Genomic DNA, 17,929 nt, shown 5'->3' on the forward strand with positions numbered 1-17,929 from the left:
AGTTTCCCTGCTTCCAGCTTCTCCCATTCCTCCCCATTCTGCAGTCAGAGAAAACTTTCTACAACATAAATCTGATCACATTACTCCCACTTGTCTCAGAAGTCTACACTCCTTGACATGGTGACAAAGTCCTGTTAATCTCACTCTTGGCTACCTCTCTAGCCTCATTCCACACTACTCTCACCTTCAGCACCTTCAACATCAGTCCTTTTAAGGTATAGTGCCTTTGCTTAAGCTATGCCTTTGCTTAGAATGCACCTTGTTCAGATGCCATATTTTCAATCAATAAACTCTTGAACCATCCCCTCACCTAAGGGTAATCTCTTCCTCTCTGGATATACATAGCAGTTTCTGCTTCTCTTAAGAATCTAGCCACTTTTTTTTTCAATTGCAGCTTTTTTTTTTTTTTCACATATGGCATATCTTGGGAAAGGTGACACAGAAGTGTGGAATAAGCACAAGTTTGAAATTAGATCTGGGGTCAAAATGCAGTCTCCTTTTATATGTAGAACTCACCATAATTCATTAATGAGATATTACCTCTCCTGCAGAATTATTGTGAAGAGAAAGTAAAAATAGGCCTAGCATGGTACCTGGCCTGGCAGTACAGTAGGAGCTCAATAAATATTTATTAAATAGATGAATGAGTGGATGCCAAATACTTTGTGGCATGACTTTTTTTGGATGAGCAGAATAAGTTACTGAGAATTGCCAGAACCCCTCTAATTTACAATTATATTTTTCATTACATAGGTAGATAGGTAGATGACAGATGGATAGGCAAATATCTACGATATGGAAGTTAAGAAATAAAGATAACCAGATAGAAAGATAAATAAGTATGGATGGATAGGTGGGTTAATTAAAGGATGGATGGATAGATGGCTTGGATAAATATCTGTTAGATAGATGACAGATGAGTGGGTAGATTAATAGATAGATAGATGTGGTAAATACCTATTAGATAAGTAGATAGAGCTAACAAGAGAGACAGATAGATATAGCTATACAGATAGCTATAGATACATGGATATAGATACAGATACAGATATAGATATGGATACAGACACCAATATAGACATAGATGTAGATATAGTCAACCTGTTTTCTAAAACTCGATCTCACAACAGCCTCCATCTGCACCACTGTGTTTCTTTAGAACTCCTGGGAGAAAAGGGGTATAATTTCCTTAGTAGCATAATCACATCTTTGTGTCTGAAAGGTTCATTCACTATTCATTGCAGGCTGAGAGTAAGGCTGGGGCAGATCTCAGGTGACATGAAAAAGGGGACGGGGCAGGGTCCAGCAGTTTAATAATGCCCTGTTGACATATGACTGGATGGTCCAGGAGCTGGTGTACAAAGGTATTCAGGAGTAGGAGGAGCCTGAGGATTCAAGCAGCTTTGAAGCACTCACTTTGTATCCATTTCTTTCTTATGGAATCTGGCTCAACAGAAAAGAGGAGAGTGAGTGTCCAAATGCTGGAAAAATGCAGCAAGAACCACAACAACTCAAGTCCTCAGCCTCTGTCAGGAGTTCTGAAAACAGAATTAGAGACTCAGGAAATGGTCTTTTTCTAGATCCATGAGAATTAACTACAGGGATGGAAAGGGTAGGGTATCCCTTAACACAGAACAACAGGACATCACACCCAGCAAATGAGGTTACATTTTGGAGTCATCTTTTTTATTCCTTCCTCCTTCACTGCTATCAACTCTGCTCATTGCAAGAGCAGCTTCTGTTTGCAAAGTGCCCAGCATGCTACCCAATAGACATTCACTCGATAAAAGTTGATTGAATTAAGTTCTACAGAGCTCTATACTTCCAAACCACTTCCACAAACGTTATCTTACTTAATACAAAACCTTGTGGGAAAGAAAAAAAAAGGCATTTTTAGTGCCCACAAAAATTGCAATTATTCTTGCTTTACAGTTGAGGGAACTGAATCCTGGAAGTTGAGTACTGGAGGCCACCTCACCAGTAAATGGCTGAGCTAAGATTTGAATCCCGGGAGTCTGACTCTAAATTTACCAAACAAACCTCTTTTATTCTACTACACAACCTTGTTCAAAATAAACACAAGCAATAGTAATGACTGGGCACTGGTGCTTACTTGAAACTTGATGGGGTCTTGGGACCAGGACTGGCTGTTCCCCAGGGGTGAATGGCCACTCTGCAGAGAGATCACCTGCAAAGGGCAAGAATGACCTTCCAGAAGTCAGAATGGAATTACCTTGGGTGATACACACAGCAAGAAATTTATAACATCTTAAAGATAAATCATTCTTGAAATCTATAGGGAAATGATAGCCAAAAAAGGGGAAGTGATTTATGCAAGACCACACGACAATTTAGCAGCATGGCAAGGCTTATAAACCAGTTTTCCTGACTCTTTTCCTGCAGGAAACAATAAAGCAGAGTAACCTGCTTAGATTGCTTACTGGTACCCCATCCCACCACGCCCTTGTCCCCAAGCTTGCCACCCCTCCCATCCCCCACCCCCAAACCCCCACTTCTGTACTGAGTTTCTCACCTGTTTGTGGATCTCTGGGGGCTGTTGCCTTGGTTGGAATCGGAGTCTGTGTGCCATGGGTGAATGCTCCTGGGAGGAGATGAGAGAGAGAGATGAGCCTGCATCTCTTCTAGGGGGCCCTGAGGGAGAAGAGGACCAGGGCCACCAATCCTGCCCTATCCAACCAATGTTGGTTAAGCCAGGTACCAGGCAGGGCTTTAAGAAGTAGAGACAAGTAAGAAATAAAACCCACAATGGAGTGTGAAAAAGGAAATGGGAAAATCCCATCATGACTGTGATACAGCGTGATGGGTGCCATTGGAAACCAGCTAACATAGGTAAGTTATGGTGACCCTGCACAGGAGAGCAATGGTGTTGTACAGGAAGTGTCCAATGTGGGTGCTCCTGGGCAAAGAAAAAATGAGTTGCTTCTCATTCATCTGAGTCTTAGTGTACACCTTGATCCATCCCACCCCCGATAAATTGCCTGTCATATTCATGAGAGAGTATGGGCTCAGTTCAACAATTTTTGTATCATGTTCATGAAGCCTTAGTTTAAGGGTCACTTCAGGGCTTGATCCTTGCCGTTAAGATTCTGGCCTCTGGCAAAACCAGCAATACAGTCTCCTTGTAGGAGATGAGTCACAGAGAAGCTCAAGCAGGCGAGTTCCCTCATATGGATAAGTGGAAGGAAAGAGGTGAGGCTGAGAAACAGCCAAGGCACAGGAGATGGACACCCAGTTCAGCTGGGTCAGGTGACACCTACTCTAAGTCAAGCAGCACAGCAGTTCTGGAGGACAGTGGGCTTTGCAGGCACAGCAAAGTGCATATATAAAGATCAGGAGATGTGAGCAGTAAGCAGTGTGCTGTGGCTGGAGTCTAGAGGAGGAAGGTAGAGGGGCGAGGTGAGGCTGAGCAGCAGGCAGGGCTCATGCCTGGAATTTCAGGCCGGGGTCCATCCATCGCAGTTGTCATACTGCTTGTTAATGGACAATGAAACAGGGAAAAAGAGAAGAAATTGAGGAGCGGGATTACATAAAAGAGAGAGAAACTGGGGAATGAAAGAAGGAGCTTTCATTCATCCACAGATGGGAAGAAAGAGGTAGGGCAAAGGAAAGGAGAAGGAAGAGTTGGCTTCATGATCATTAATTATATTGCTTATGTTCTCTTAGTTTTCTCTGTATGTGTTATATTCCAAAAATTTAGAAAGATTATCAAAACAGACAATGCTAAGTTTAATTTAAAACAGGAGAGGTAGAAGTGAGCACCCTGTCTTACCCGATGTAGGGCTGGCCTGGGATGGGCTGCCAGGTGTGGCCATTATCCCAGCAGCAGGCGCCAAAAGGCTTGTAGTGTTCATGGCTTCCTCGGCCCCTGCAGTAGTCGGTGGGGAAGAACGAGTTTCCCAGGAAGACCCTCCGGGTTTTTTCTCACCGATGGTCTGAGCCCAGGGCATGGATGATATGGAAGCCCATGTCTGTCTGTTAGCTGCCACCCACTGAGTTCTGGCCACCCTCCTGGTAGCTGCACATTCAAAGTGATAGTAACAGGGTACTGACATGCTTGACCACTTCGATTCAGATATGAAATTGCCGAGACATTGAAACATTATCAAAGGGCAAATGTAATGTGCACATGTAATATAGATAATCCAGGGGCTTAAACTTTACTCTGAACTGAAATAAATGGACCAAAGTAAGCATTGTTTCCCTAAGCACCAATAAACACACACACACACAAACACACACACACACACCCCTCTAAATCTCTAGGACCCCCAGCCATGTGTGTTTGGGGGTCAGTTAGCTGTCTCTCAAATTTATTTAATACATTTCTAATCATGTGACATAGTGAAAAGATTGCAGGGTCTAAGGTGAGGACATCCAAACAGATTAGTCATGCCTCTGTCTCCTGTATGGTGTGAACTTTGGGGCAAATTGCTTAACTCCTTTTAGTTTCCTCATGAAAATGAGGATACCAGTATTAATAATAATACCTGCCCTCCAACATCACAGGATTGATATTAGTTGAGACAAATCCTTGGCTCATGCCTGGAATTTCAGCAGTTTGGGAGGCGGAAGCAGGCAGATCACTTGAGGTTAGGAGTTCGAGACCAACTTGGCAAACATGGTGAAACCCCAGCTCTGCTAAAAATACAAAAAAATTAACTGGGCATGGTGGCAGGTGCCTGTAATCCCAGCTACTTGGGAGGCTGAGGCAGCAGAATCTCTTGAACCTGGATAGCGGAGGTTGCAGTGAGCAGAGATCGAGCTACTGCACTCCAGCCTGGGCAACAGAGCAAGACTCTATCTCAAAAGATAGAAAGAAGGAAGGAAGGAAGGAAGGAAGGAAGGAAGGAAGGAAGGAAGGAAGGAAGGAAGGAAGGAAGGAGAAAGAAGGAAGGAAGGAAGGAAGGAGAAAGAAGGAAGGAAGGAAGGAAGGAGAAAAGGAAGGAAGGAAGGAAGGAAGGAAGGAAGGAAGGGAGGGAGGAAGGAAGGAAGGATCTTCCCTCATTGGTCTTTTAAAAAATTGTTGGATGTTCTCACCTGTTTATTACCATAGTAGAAATTAAAGTCAGTTTTTTCAAGTTTTACAAAAATAAATTCTATTGAAGGATTTTACGTTTTTAACTTAAGTTGAGGACAGTTGCTCTGTTTAAAATACTCAGATTTCTCAACCAGAACATGGTGTGTTTCTTCATTTATTTAAATATTCCTTTATCACTCTCACTAAAATTCTGTAGTTTTCTTGGTATAAAACCAGCACTTCTCCTTGTAGGATTACAGGTAGGCATTTTATGATTTTTTTCTTGTGATTAGAAATCACAACTTTTTGTCATATTACCCTGGAAAGGTTTCTGATTTTGTATAATTGCCATGATGCCAGCTATTGTGCTAATTTTCTGCAGTAAATGTGTTTTTCTGTTTAATGGAGTTGATTTCTTTTCCTCTCCACCACCCAGTCACCCTTGTTTCCTTGCCTGCTGACACCTATCAATTATTATCTCTTGGGGAAGCCTGTGTCTCCTCTATGCTGGGGTAGGAGCCCTCTCTCTGCTCTCTGTGTGCAATAGTTCTTTGTAGGCTGGATCATGACTTTTGGTTTACTTGCCTGGGCTCTCTCCTAGGTCTGAGAGCTCAGGAAGGAGAGGGAACATTTATAGAGCTGTGTTTTTAACAGCTAGCCTAGTGTCTGGAAGGAAATATGTTTTGATGAGTAAATAAATGAATGAATTCTGATGACAATTTTGTCTCAGTGGGTCCATTGTAAGAACCCACTGAGAAAACATCGACTCTTAATGAGCTACCTCTATTTTATATTATTTCCAAATAGGAAAAATAAGGTAAGCATGCCTTTTGTGTCTTCAGTGATGACACTGCTGATCATGTATACAAGATGCTTGGGAGGCAGGAGCCTCCTGCAGGCCATTGGTGGCAGCTTTCCCACTGGTGTCAAGTCATTAACATATTCTTGGCATCATTATCAAACCAACTACAGACTGACCTAACCATGCCGTAAAATATTGACTTCATTTCACCACTTCATGTGAATTTCGGGAGCGATGTCGCTAAATGCTTTGCTGAAATATAAATACTTTTGCCACAAAATACTGTGATTATATAAGACATTAGCATTGAAGGAGGCTGGGTGAAGGGTACCGGGAACTCTCTATATTATTTTTGCAACTTTTTGTGAGTCTTAAACTATTTCAGAATAAAAAGTCATCAAAATACATATTAGAAATACATTATGTCAATGGCATTTTCTGCCTTTGCTTGATCTTGTAGAACCCATACTGGCTCATATAGGTCTATTATTTAAGTAAGCCGACGCGTAACTTCAGTTGGTGGAGAAGGGATTAAGGTAAGGATTTTGCTTATATATGTGAGCCTAGAGGTAACAGGAGTGAGGCACAGTAAAGGGGAGGAAAGGGTGAGAATGCATCTTACCCAAGGCTGGGAGAGTGTGGGAGGCACTGACCCATGTGGCCGTGGCCCTGACAGGAAGCTCAGGAGGCCTGCCTGTGTTCAGGGTTTCCTCTGTTTCTGAAGGAGCAGCTGTCTCTGTCCAGGGAGAGGTTCTCAGAGCAGATGCCCAGGGTGTGCTCTGGGTCCAGCTTTGGCGGCTTGTACTTGGTAGTGTTTTCTGGCTTTTGATGGTGGGCTTTGAAGTCCCGGCAGTTCCCCTCGTAGCTGCACCTTCAGGGAGGCAGTCAATGGTAACTTTAACATGCTTGACACTTTGGGCATAAAAAAACTGAAAGGTCACTGGACAGCAAATGTACTGAATGTGGAGATTCAAACCTTTCTCTAAACAGCATCAAATAAAACCAAAAAGAAGTATTTCTCCTTGAATTCAAATTAAGATAAAATAACAGTTTGCAAAAAAGTCTGTGATGAATCACACTGAACAGTATGTAAAGCTCTCAGGCTTAAAAGTATCAGGCATTTGCTACATGTCCTGAACAGATCCGGACCCCTGTCAGAGCCTTTCTTCCACCTCCAGCCCTCAGCCACTCCAGTACTCTGGTACATGTCCTTGGAAGACGAATTAGTCTCCTCCTCATGCCTTATGGATACAACTAAAAAACAAAAGTGAAATTTGGGGGAATCAGAAGCTTCCAGACAGAAACAGCTTGAAAAATAGGCTCCCATAGAGTTAGCCGGAGGGCTTAATTCAGAGGGAAATCTACCCAGCATCCTTGGTTGCTCCCTGAAGAAAAGAAAGAAGAGGGCTCAGGTATTAATTTCACCTATATCTTCCCTAGGGAAGGCTCAAGTGATGGCAGCAGTGGATATGATGATGACAGGCTCCTATTAGCCCATAGAGTCCCTTCCTCTGGGAAGACAAAGACTGGCCTATATTCTGGTGGGCAGAGCCTGTGTTGGATTTTGGCCCCCACCTCCCCTGAATGCATGTAGAATGCGAACTGTCTAATTGCAGGAGTGGCCTTGCAGCCTCATTTCCTCTCTCTGCCCTATTTCTGGGCTCAATAACATCCTGTGTGCAACACCAGCCTGAGCCTTGCTCCCAGATCAACCAGACATGGGGCTAAGTACAACCAGCCAAACTATCACTCAGTCAGGGTACTTGCTTTCAGGCACATCAACTTTAGCATCAGCTTGTAAATATGTCCTCTCTTCCTAAGCATTTTTTCTTGTTGAAGGAGCACAAAGTGGGAGAATTAATTGAGACCAGTGTGTGTGTTGGGGTCGGGGGGAGGTGGGGTGGGAATGTCATGGAAAGACTCTCCAAATAAATGAGATTGACTCAACCCTAAGATCTGTCCTGAGAATTGGGCAGGTGAAGGCAATCTACAACTGCCCATTTCATCTTCTTATCAAGTAGCCTTGTCCCACACAGATTGAGATTCCTTCTACAGCATAATCAAAAGATGCCCTACAATAAATATAAAGCAAAGTAACCCCTGAAGTGGAGTTGCAGATTTATTGTATCCTTCATTGCACTTCAAGAGAAAGTGATGAAGAGCCTACTATGTGCAAGGCACCAAGGGGAAGGCAGGCTGTGAGGCTGAAGGAAACTACTTATTCTACCTTCCAGTTCCTTTCATTGAGGAGACACACATAGAAATGTCAACTATGTTGCAACCTGGAGTAACATAAAGTCCAAATGACATACAAGTGCTGTGTTATAGGACCATAGAAGACAAAGACTGACTTAGATTGGAGGATATTTAAAAAAGAGGAGGTAGTGTCTAAGGTGGCAATTGACAGGCAAATAGCGTTCTGAAATATGGAAAAGTAGGGAAAGAGTTCCAGATGGAGACAACAGCATGACCCATTTGGCACAGAGGGGCATGAAGGTGGGGCATGGTTAGGTAGGGACTGGGTATTACAGAGTGGCCAGGTCTCCAACATAGGGTCACAAATTCAAATATCTACAAAACCCAAGTAGTTAATATGAGAAAAAAAGTGGAAGGCAATAGGAGGCGGAGAGGACTATGGAAAAGAGGGAAAAGGTGCTCTTCCTAGCGGGGGAATGAGAGTGGCACCTACTCAGCTCCAGTTGTTTATTGCCATGTGTTGGGGGGAAGATCTAGAATTGCCAGACCTTTTGCAAGATAATCCAGAAATTCATTTCTTTAAAATGGCAAAGTTCTCTGATTTTTAACACAGTATAGCTAAACACAACACCTTACGGCAGCTTTCAGTCGTTAGTGTGCCAGGTGGGACCCTGGTCTGGGGAGTCTATGGGAGGAGTTTGGGAGGTTGGTACTCACCCAGAACACCAGACATGCCGCTGGTAAATGTGTAATTGATAACGGGATGTTTTTCCTCCATCTCCCAGATGTCAGAAAGATTCCTTCCTGCAAAAGTCACACCAACAGTATCAGATCTTGGATTTCGTCTGCTGGACAGTTGTGTCTATTTCTCAGCCCAGAGAGCTTGTCAAAGAATGTCTAGTGGTTTACCTGACTTTCCTGTCATTACACAGATGAAGATGCAATCTGATTCATTGCTTTGACTCACTGTAAGACAAACCAGTACACAATAAGACTTAGCCATGGGTCTGAAGCTGTAAGTCTTTGATTGAAATGAAAATTAAGTTGAAAGTACCTAACTTAGGATAACATAGAAAAATAAGCCTGACTCTTTACTCTTAAGGCAGTCCTCATTTTCCACCTTCTTTATTTTATTTGGCTGGGTTTGGGGGATGGTGTAGTGGCTAAGGCAGAGTCTGGGAGGTCAGCTTCCATGGTTACAACATCAGCTCTGCCACTTACTAGCTATGCAAACATGAATGAACTGCTTGTCCTCTTCAGGACTCAGTTTGCCCCTTTATAAAATAGTGAAAATTCAAATCCCACAATCCCTTATTTGTAATTCCCAAATCCCCAAATATCTGTAAGACAACATGTTTTGTGTGAGCTTGGTACCCAAATTTGAAAAATGTGAGGCTATGATAGTCTTTATCTATCCTACTTAGTGTAAAGAGCTGAACGTTTTGCCAAATTACTATTAACGTGTTTGATTACACTGGGCTTCTCTGGATGCTGTTGGAGAAGTTACATCAGGTATGATGTGCACACGCTATTAGATCTTCAAAGCCTGAAAACTTCTGAATTCCTAAACATACTTTTCCCTGACGATGCTGCCTAAAGAACTGTGGACATGGGGTTGCATGTCTCTCATAGGATTACAGGAAAATCCAAGGAGATAATGGGAGTGATGTGCTAGGTATGGTGCCCAGCAGATAGAAGAGCACAGTAGCTAGAGTAATCATTATTGTTATTATTAATGTATTACTATTATTATATATATTAGGATAGTGACATAAGAGCACAAGCTAAGAGCCAGATCACCTGGTTTAGAATTCTGCTTCTGCAGAGTGATTTTGAGCAATTTACTTAACCCCTCTGTGACAGTTTCCTCACCTGTCAAGTAGGGATAAATATAGTAGCTGCCCCAAAAGGTTGTAGTGAGGATCCAATGAGAGAATACATGGAAAGCCCTTACAAGATTATCTGACGCCTAATGATAGCTGTTACTATTTCTCTTTCTCCTTCCCTCCTGCTTTTAAAACAGTAGCTGCTCCACAGTGCATCACACCATCTTTCTGCTGAGACCAATTGTTGGACTGTCGAATAGATCCTTGCTTTTCAAAGTGGGTCCCTAAGGAAATGTGATTTTCCTGGGGGTTACATGAAACCACCTTATAAATGAGGTGCATCATTCTTAATTGTACTCCAAACATGGGCTTAGGCTCCATATAGATTTAAACCTGAATTCTGGTACCAAACTTAAGCAAAATATTCAACCTCTATGGATCTCAGTTTTGTCCTCCTTAAAATGGGGGTATATCTACCCACCAGAAGATGTTTTCTTGAGTCTGCCTACGTTCCTTTAACTTTTGAGCTTTGGATTCTTCCTCCAACTTTCTGGATCCCAGAAATATGAAGACTTAAATATTGGTGTATTTACTGGTGTGGAAACTGGACCACACTGATTATCTAAATAAAGATTATATGAAGGTTTCTGGCAGCCTGGCCTATGGCAGGGGTTGGGGTGAGGAACATAATATGCTTGATTATCTACCACAACAGATGCTAAACCTCAAAGTTGCCAAAGCGTTTTCAAGATGAACACACCTGAGAGGATGGAGGTTGACTTAAAAATCTCTGTGAGGTAGCTGGTAGAATTGCCAATGATATCTACCAGTAGAGCTGTAAAATCTGCAAGACAAATTTAGGAGGTTTAAATTTCTGCTTCAGAGACAAAAGGAGAAAAGTATACTGTATTTGGATTTTTCAGAGTAGATTTTACAAGTTTGATTTAGTTTAGTGTATTGAGGAATATCAACAATGATACAGAGAAATACTACTAATTCTAAAAAACAAAAAGTCTTGATTTCAGGCCAGAAGGAAACTTTGGATCCACTGTTAAAATCCTCTGTCTTCTTCTATCATCTTCTCTCCCAACCCCTTCTCTGCTAACATCTAAGAGCTTTGAAAGGCCACATTGTTGAATAATGGTCTTTCTGGTGGATTTTCCCCATTGTTTCATGTAATTGTTTTTAGAATACCAACTCCATCTGATAGGAAGCAGCGCCACAGACATGTAATGTAAATTTACAGACTTGGGGGTTGGAAAATGAAAATGCAATGTGGAATTTAGTGGTGAGTTATAAACTATGAAGAATAGAGACAAGACAAGACACTTTATAAAATTATCACCAGGAACCTTTCCTTCTGCTCCCTTTTTAAGGGAACTGATGGTGGTGGCGGTGAGGAGTGGTGTCTGAGATAACTTTTTCAGCATTTCACGTTGTAGAATCATTGTGAACTTTCTTTCTCAGCTGGGTTTAAACAGGGCCATTGCCTGATATAATGGGCACCATTGACTGTGAAAATTCCTAATATTCTTCTAGTCAAACAGCTGTCATCTCCTTCTTTGTTCATTTATGGCTTTCCATGATCCAGCAAATTCTTGACTTGTAAACAAGGCGAATGTGTTTGAGGAGCCCCAGTCATTTTCTAGAGAGGAAGCTTCGTGGGTCCAGTGGATGATTTCCCATCATGCTGTGTAAATGCTCCTTTCACTCGTTAATGGCATCAGGAGTTTGGGCAGGAGCAAGCTAACTTGAAAATACAGAACCAAGAGAGGTAGGAAAATGTTATGTGACAATTAGTGGAAGGTGTAGCCAAGACCAACAGATGATGGGCACTACTATGTAAGAACCAAAGCCACGCGGTGCTCTTACTACATCTGCACAGGCACATTTTAACCTCCTGGAGGGAGAACACCTATGCAGTATGTAGTATACCTATGCAGGTATAGACACCTGTATATGCAGTAGGTAGGCAAACATGGGCACCCTTTTTCTCTCTTTTTTTTTTTTTTTGAGACGGAGTCTCACTCTGTCGCCCAGGCTGGAGTGCAGTGGCGCAATCTCAGCTCACTGCAAGTTCCGCCTCCCGGGTTCACGCCATTCTCCTGCCTCAGCCTCCCAAGTAGCTGGGACTAAGGCACCTGCCAACACACCCAGCTAATTTTTTTGTATTTTTAGTAGAGACAGGGTTTCACCGTGTTAGCCAGGATAGTCTCAATCTACTGACCTTGTGCACCACCGCCTTGGCCTCCTTCTCTGTGTCTTTAGACCAGTCTGTTCTTAGTCATTTGTGGAAACTGAGGAAGGGTATTATCTCTTAGTTATTCCATATATTTTCTTTCTGCTTCTAAAAATTCTTGTTTGTTTATTAATCCATTTATCTAATAAATATCCATTAAGCATTTGCAGTGTGCCATACGCTTACTAGGTACTGGAGAGTTGTGTAAGACATACAGAAGAAGCTGAGGTTAGTGGGGAAGCAAGATTCATAAACAGACCAATAAAATGCGATTTGGAAGTTGTTATTAATCTTGCATAGAAGCTATGAGCATGGCTTTGAAGCCACACACAAAACATGGAGTCCAGGTTTTTCCCAAGGCTCAGAACGATGATGTAACTTGTCCAAAGTTCCAGAGTACGCAGCAGAGCCTGGATTTCAGCTGAGGTCTGCCTTGGGCTGAAGCTTCCACCATTCCCAGTATTCTTACCACCACTCAGGAAACCTGTTGCTCAATGCATTTTGTCAATTCTCCCTTTAGAACTGTTTTCACAATCTGCTTTTTAGGCTTGGAAGAAAGCCAGTTATTATTAACTCAAAGGTATTCTTTGCATTTATGAAAGTTTGAATTATCTAATTTACTAGCGATGATCAAAATGAATGATGCATGACTACCTTCATACATAAATAGAAGGTAGAATTACAAAATCCCTTTTACCTATCCATTTGGTAATGATTTAAGACTGTCTCTTAACACTCAGTGTTGGCAAATGTGAGTGGAAAAACATAGACATTCAAACATTGTTGGTAAGACTGTAAACGTATGCAAGACTTTTAGAAGACATTTTAGCAATTCAAATCATTATAATATTGTTTCCCTGTCAGCCAACAATTCTATTTTGAGGGCTTTATTCTGCAGAGGTAATTGGGCAAGTACTCTAAGTGATTTTACACAGGTGTTCATCACAGCATTGTTTATAATTGCAAAAATACGAGGAATTAGCCAAGTTTCCAACAAGAGGAGACAAATTAAATAAATCATGGTACATTCTTTCAATGAATACTAAGAATTCATGTGAAGGATGAGGCATACTTGCATTCACTGGAATGAAATGGTTTTTTTTAAGACATATGGGTTAGTTTGAGAGTGGATTATAAAATTGCGTGAAAAAAATGAAAGATACTGATGGTTGTCTTTCAATATCGATTCTCCCACCTTCCTTTAGGAAGACAGTATCAAATTTTAGTTGGGAACATGGTGGTTTAAAGCAACGACTATAATTTCAAGCTTGCTTTGTGGGTGAGTGTAGCCATGAGGTTAAATTCTCGGAAATAGGATGTAAGAGGGAGACATGTGAATGGTTTCCAGGCTGTGAGTTCATAGTGAATGTGCATGCCTTCTGGGATGGTTTGGATCTGTGTCCTTGCCCAAATCTCATGTCAAATTGTAATCCACAATGTTGGAGGTGAGGCGTGGTAAGAGGTGATTGGATCATGGGGGCAGACTTCTCATGAATGGGTTAGCACCATGTCTTTGGTGCTGTTCTCATGATAGTGAGTGAGTTATTGTGAGATCTGGTTGTTTAAAACACCTTTCCCCTTGTTCTCCCTTGCTCCTGCTCTAGTCATGTAAGATCTCCCTGCTTCTACTTCCCCTCTGCCATGATTGTAAGTTTCCTGAGGCCTCCCTAGAAGCTGAGCAGAAGCAGTCATGCTTCCTGTACAGCCTGCAGAACCATGAGCTGATTAGACCTCTTCTCTTTGTAAATTACCCAGTTTCAGGTATTTCTTTATAGCAATGTGAGAATGGACTAATACACCTTCCAAATCCTTTCTCCCCTTCGTTGTAGCTGGAGTGTGAATGTGCTGGCAACCTACCTTAGGCTATGAGAACACAGATCCTTATGAAAGGCAAAGCAACAAGCTAAAAGGAGCCTGGGCCCCCAAACCATCAAACCATTAGAGAAGCCCTGGCATGTCTACATGCCCAGATTATCACACATGAAAGCAATTAACTTCTACCTTCTTTAAACTAGACTATTTTGGAGTCATTTGTTATAGTAGCCCACCCTGTATTCTAAATAATACAGAGAATGGGTTCCTATATGTAGAGCAGGATGTCTACACTGATGGGTAGATATTAGCTGGGGTACATAAGTAGACAGGCAGGTTAGATAAGTAGCTTAGATGACAGGTTGGATAGATAAGTGGGTTATATAGATAGTATAGACAGCCTTGGATAGCATTTATCAGCATATTAATAGTGACTACCAGTGGATGGTGGGATATCAGCTATTTCTGGTTTCTTAGTTTTCCTGTCCATGTCGCATAGCATCTTGACATCATAGTACATTATTTTTAAAATCAAGAAAATTTAAGTCAGTTTCATTTAGGAAGAAAAAAAGGAAAATATGCAAATATACCCTCAAAGGAGGGCTATAGGTCAGAGTTGAAAACATTAAAAAGAAAATGATCCAGATCTAAAGATCATCCACAAAGACACCTTCCCCAAAGGCCTGCGTGTACAGCCTGTCATGGTGGTGCTGTGACTTCTTGTCAAAGCTGGTGAAAGTTGCTATGACCTACCAGAGGAACAGCATGCAATTTTATCAGTAGATAATGATCCATGGATCATTCTTTTCATATAATTGTTGCAAGTGTGTGGAAATATGATTTGACTCATGAAATAAAATTATAAACTTTCTCCAGGCAGATATAACTTTTTAAATCTTATTTTTATCTTTCACACAATCAGGATAGGGACTCACCCAGCACAGACTTCTATCCTCAACAGGGGTTAATGAAATGGTGAGAAAGGCAGGTTTATGAAGAATTTTTTCTTCGCAAATGTATTTGTTGATAAGATTCACAGGGTAAATTACATAAGATAATAGACATTAAGTACTCATTGTAACATCTGGCATATAGTACTCATTAAATATTAGTAATTCTTTCCTTTAATATTTTCACAATATTTGTTTTAGAAATTCTACTCTGTGGGGGAAATAATCTGAAACAGGGAAGAGTTTATGCACAAAGATGTCCAAGGCAAAATTATTTATATTAAGAAAAACCTAGATCCACTCAAAAGTCTAAGAACAGCACAGTGGCTAAGAGAATGCTTGCATTCACTGGTTACATAGCCATTACAAATGTTTATGAAGAGTTTGTAATATGGTGAAAAGTATTAATATCAGACTAAATGGTGAAAAGTACAAGAGGCTTTGGTTGCCTTTAGTGCTTGCTTCCCTTACAATCTCGTATTTAACAAGCAGCCAGAAGGATCCTTTTAAAATGTCAGATCATGTCCCTTCCCTGTGCAGACAATCACAATGGCTTCCTTCTTATTCTGGGTGGAAATTAGAATCCTCGCAGTAGACCTTAAACTTCTATATGATCTGCAACACCCTCCCCACTTTGCCCTCACCAATCAGAGCTAATTTCCTACAATTCTGTCCTGGCTAACCTGCTCCAGCTATGCTGGCTTCTCTGGTCCTCATGCTGCTGCTTAGGCCTTTGTCTGGACCACTGTCCCCGGGAACAACCACAGGGCTGGCCCCTCACATCCTGAAGGTCACCCCTCAACCCTCACGTTATTTGGAGAAGACTTTCCTGACCACCCTACACACAGCAATATCCCCCACCGTGACTTTTCCCTCCAGCTTTCCCATGCTTCATGGTTCCCATGGTCAGGCTGTCAGTCCACACACCATGTACTTGCAGTACATTTATTTACTCTCTGCTCCCCGCTAGGAATCTATGTCCCACGGGAGCAGGAGGTGTGTTCACTTTGCTCTGTGTGCTTTCCCCACACCTAGAAGAGTGCATGGGTCATAGTGCATGCTCAAACAGAATTACTGAATGGGTGAATTAGAGGTGCAAAAATTGCCACTTTTATTTTTCAGTATTCTGTAAAATAAGGAACACGTAATACTTTAAAGTTTTATTTATAAAACTAGCATATGAACATACTCTCTTTGGGAAAAAAAAGGTTCAGATAATCTAAGGTTCTTTTAACCAACATTCTTCCATTCCAAAACACATACTCTAATCTTCTTTTCAAAGGGAATCACCTATCTGGTGCCCACATATGTGTTCTTATCAATAACATTGTTCTGTTTGTATTTTTGTGTAACTTTCTTTTTCTAGTTAAAAATCTCTTGGAAGTTTTTCCATGTACAGGCCAAATTTGAGCAAACTCACTCATTTATGTATTATCTGTGGCTGTTTTTGAAAGTTTAATTATATGGGAGACTACTTAACCATTTTCCCTCACGATGGATATTTAGGTTGTTCCTCAATTTTGCAATTAAAACAATGCTTCATGAGCATTTTCCTCCTGTTGCTTTTGCACACACAACTGTTTTTCACTGGGGTAATGAATGAGCACATGGTTAAAGGTAGTGGATAGGACCATATTTTCCTATCTTACATTGAGGAAAAGCAAAAACTTATCTGAAAGGACACAAGCAAAATTGGAAAAGCTGCAAGCCTCATGGTTAGCTGTACCCACCTGATAAGTCATTGGTCCGATTGTTTAAACAGTAGCAATACCTTGTGGGGAATTTGGCGGGGTCCACCATCTTCAGGTTAGAAACTGTGAAGAGAAAGGATTCAACAGAGATCCTGACACACAGACCGACCCTGCAACACATCCCTACCACCACCACCATCAAGAAGAGCCAGCCAGCACTCACTGTTGTAAACAGCTACAGAAAACTTGTGGAAGGCGAAGGAACTGTAGGAAGTGACACTCAGCAAGGAGAAGAACTTCTTGCTATCTGCCAAAACATACCAGATAAAGAGACAGACAGATGCCTACTAACGTAACAATAATACAAATAAGTAAACAGTCCCTAGAAATTAACAATGCAAATAAAGAAACCAAAGATGAAAATAAACAAACAAAAAAGTAATACAAATAAAAAATAATAAACAAAGTAAAACTAAACAAAAAAAAACTGAAGAGTATGTATCATTTGTCTATATTTCCTGATCCATCCTTAAGCTGTGGCAACTCTCTAAGAAAGATCCCAAGGCGTATTAGACTCCTGAGGCTGCTGTAACAACTTATCACAAACTTGGTGGCCCAAAACAGCAGAAATTTGTTCTCTCACAGTTTTGGGGGCTAGAAGTCTGAAACTCAGTAGGACACCCTCCCTTCAAGGGCTCTAAAGGAGAATCTGTTCTTGCCTCTCTCAGCTCTGGTGGCTGCCTGTGTCCCTTGGCTTGTGGCCACATCTCTCTCTGTTCTATCGTCACATGGTCTTTTCTTCTGTGTGTGTCTCCTTTGCCTCTTTCTTGTAAGGACCCTTGTGGTGGCATCTGGCACAACACAGATAATCCTGGACAATGGCCTCATCTCAAAATCTTTAACTCAATCAATCTGTTATCATATCAGGTGATATTCACTCTTTTGACATATAAAGTAGTATTCACAGATTGCGGTAATTACAAAGTGGATATCTTTGGCCATTTTCAGTCTACTACACAAAGAAAGGGAATTTTTTTTTTTAACCAGGAATACTAACATAGACAATCAGGTTTAGGAATACATGCATGAGCATCTTATCTACTCTCCATCAGTGCCTGTTCTTGGTTTATATCTGGAAGACAGTTCAGTAGAGGGAGGTCTTTCCAGACTATGGTCTGAGAATCACCCACCTGCATCAACTCACCTGGTGCACCTCTTAAAACAGCACATTCCTGGATGTGACCCCAGGTCTACTAAATCAGATGGTGAAGAAAGGGGAAAGGTGGGTATGCCCAGGGTTCTGAATTTTAACAAAGTTCTCAGGTGAATTTTTTTTTTTTAGACAGGGTCTTGCTCTGTCACTCAGGCTGGAATG

At 41.5% G+C, this 17,929-nt stretch overlaps 1 protein-coding gene across 1 annotated transcript in view; it reads right to left on the bottom strand.

Annotated features, from left to right (window-relative positions):
• HHLA1 (HHLA1 neighbor of OC90) overlaps positions 1–17,929 on the bottom strand; it is a 36,555-nt gene that overhangs the window by 9,927 nt on the left and 8,699 nt on the right. Inside the window, exons 5-13 of the mRNA XM_032758504.1 lie at positions 16,778–16,861; positions 16,594–16,677; positions 10,623–10,706; positions 8,946–9,002; positions 8,754–8,840; positions 6,463–6,711; positions 3,791–4,036; positions 2,534–2,602; positions 2,114–2,188 (exon numbers count right to left, since the gene is read on the bottom strand). Of these exons, the coding sequence (XP_032614395.1) occupies positions 2,114–2,188; positions 2,534–2,602; positions 3,791–4,036; positions 6,463–6,711; positions 8,754–8,840; positions 8,946–9,002; positions 10,623–10,706; positions 16,594–16,677; positions 16,778–16,861 (1,035 nt within the window). The remainder of the gene's footprint in view (positions 1–2,113; positions 2,189–2,533; positions 2,603–3,790; positions 4,037–6,462; positions 6,712–8,753; positions 8,841–8,945; positions 9,003–10,622; positions 10,707–16,593; positions 16,678–16,777; positions 16,862–17,929) is intronic.

Source organism: Hylobates moloch, unplaced genomic scaffold, assembly GCF_009828535.3.
Source record: "Hylobates moloch isolate HMO894 unplaced genomic scaffold, HMol_V3 SCAFFOLD_9, whole genome shotgun sequence".
Classification (NCBI taxonomy): Eukaryota; Metazoa; Chordata; class Mammalia; order Primates; family Hylobatidae; genus Hylobates; species Hylobates moloch.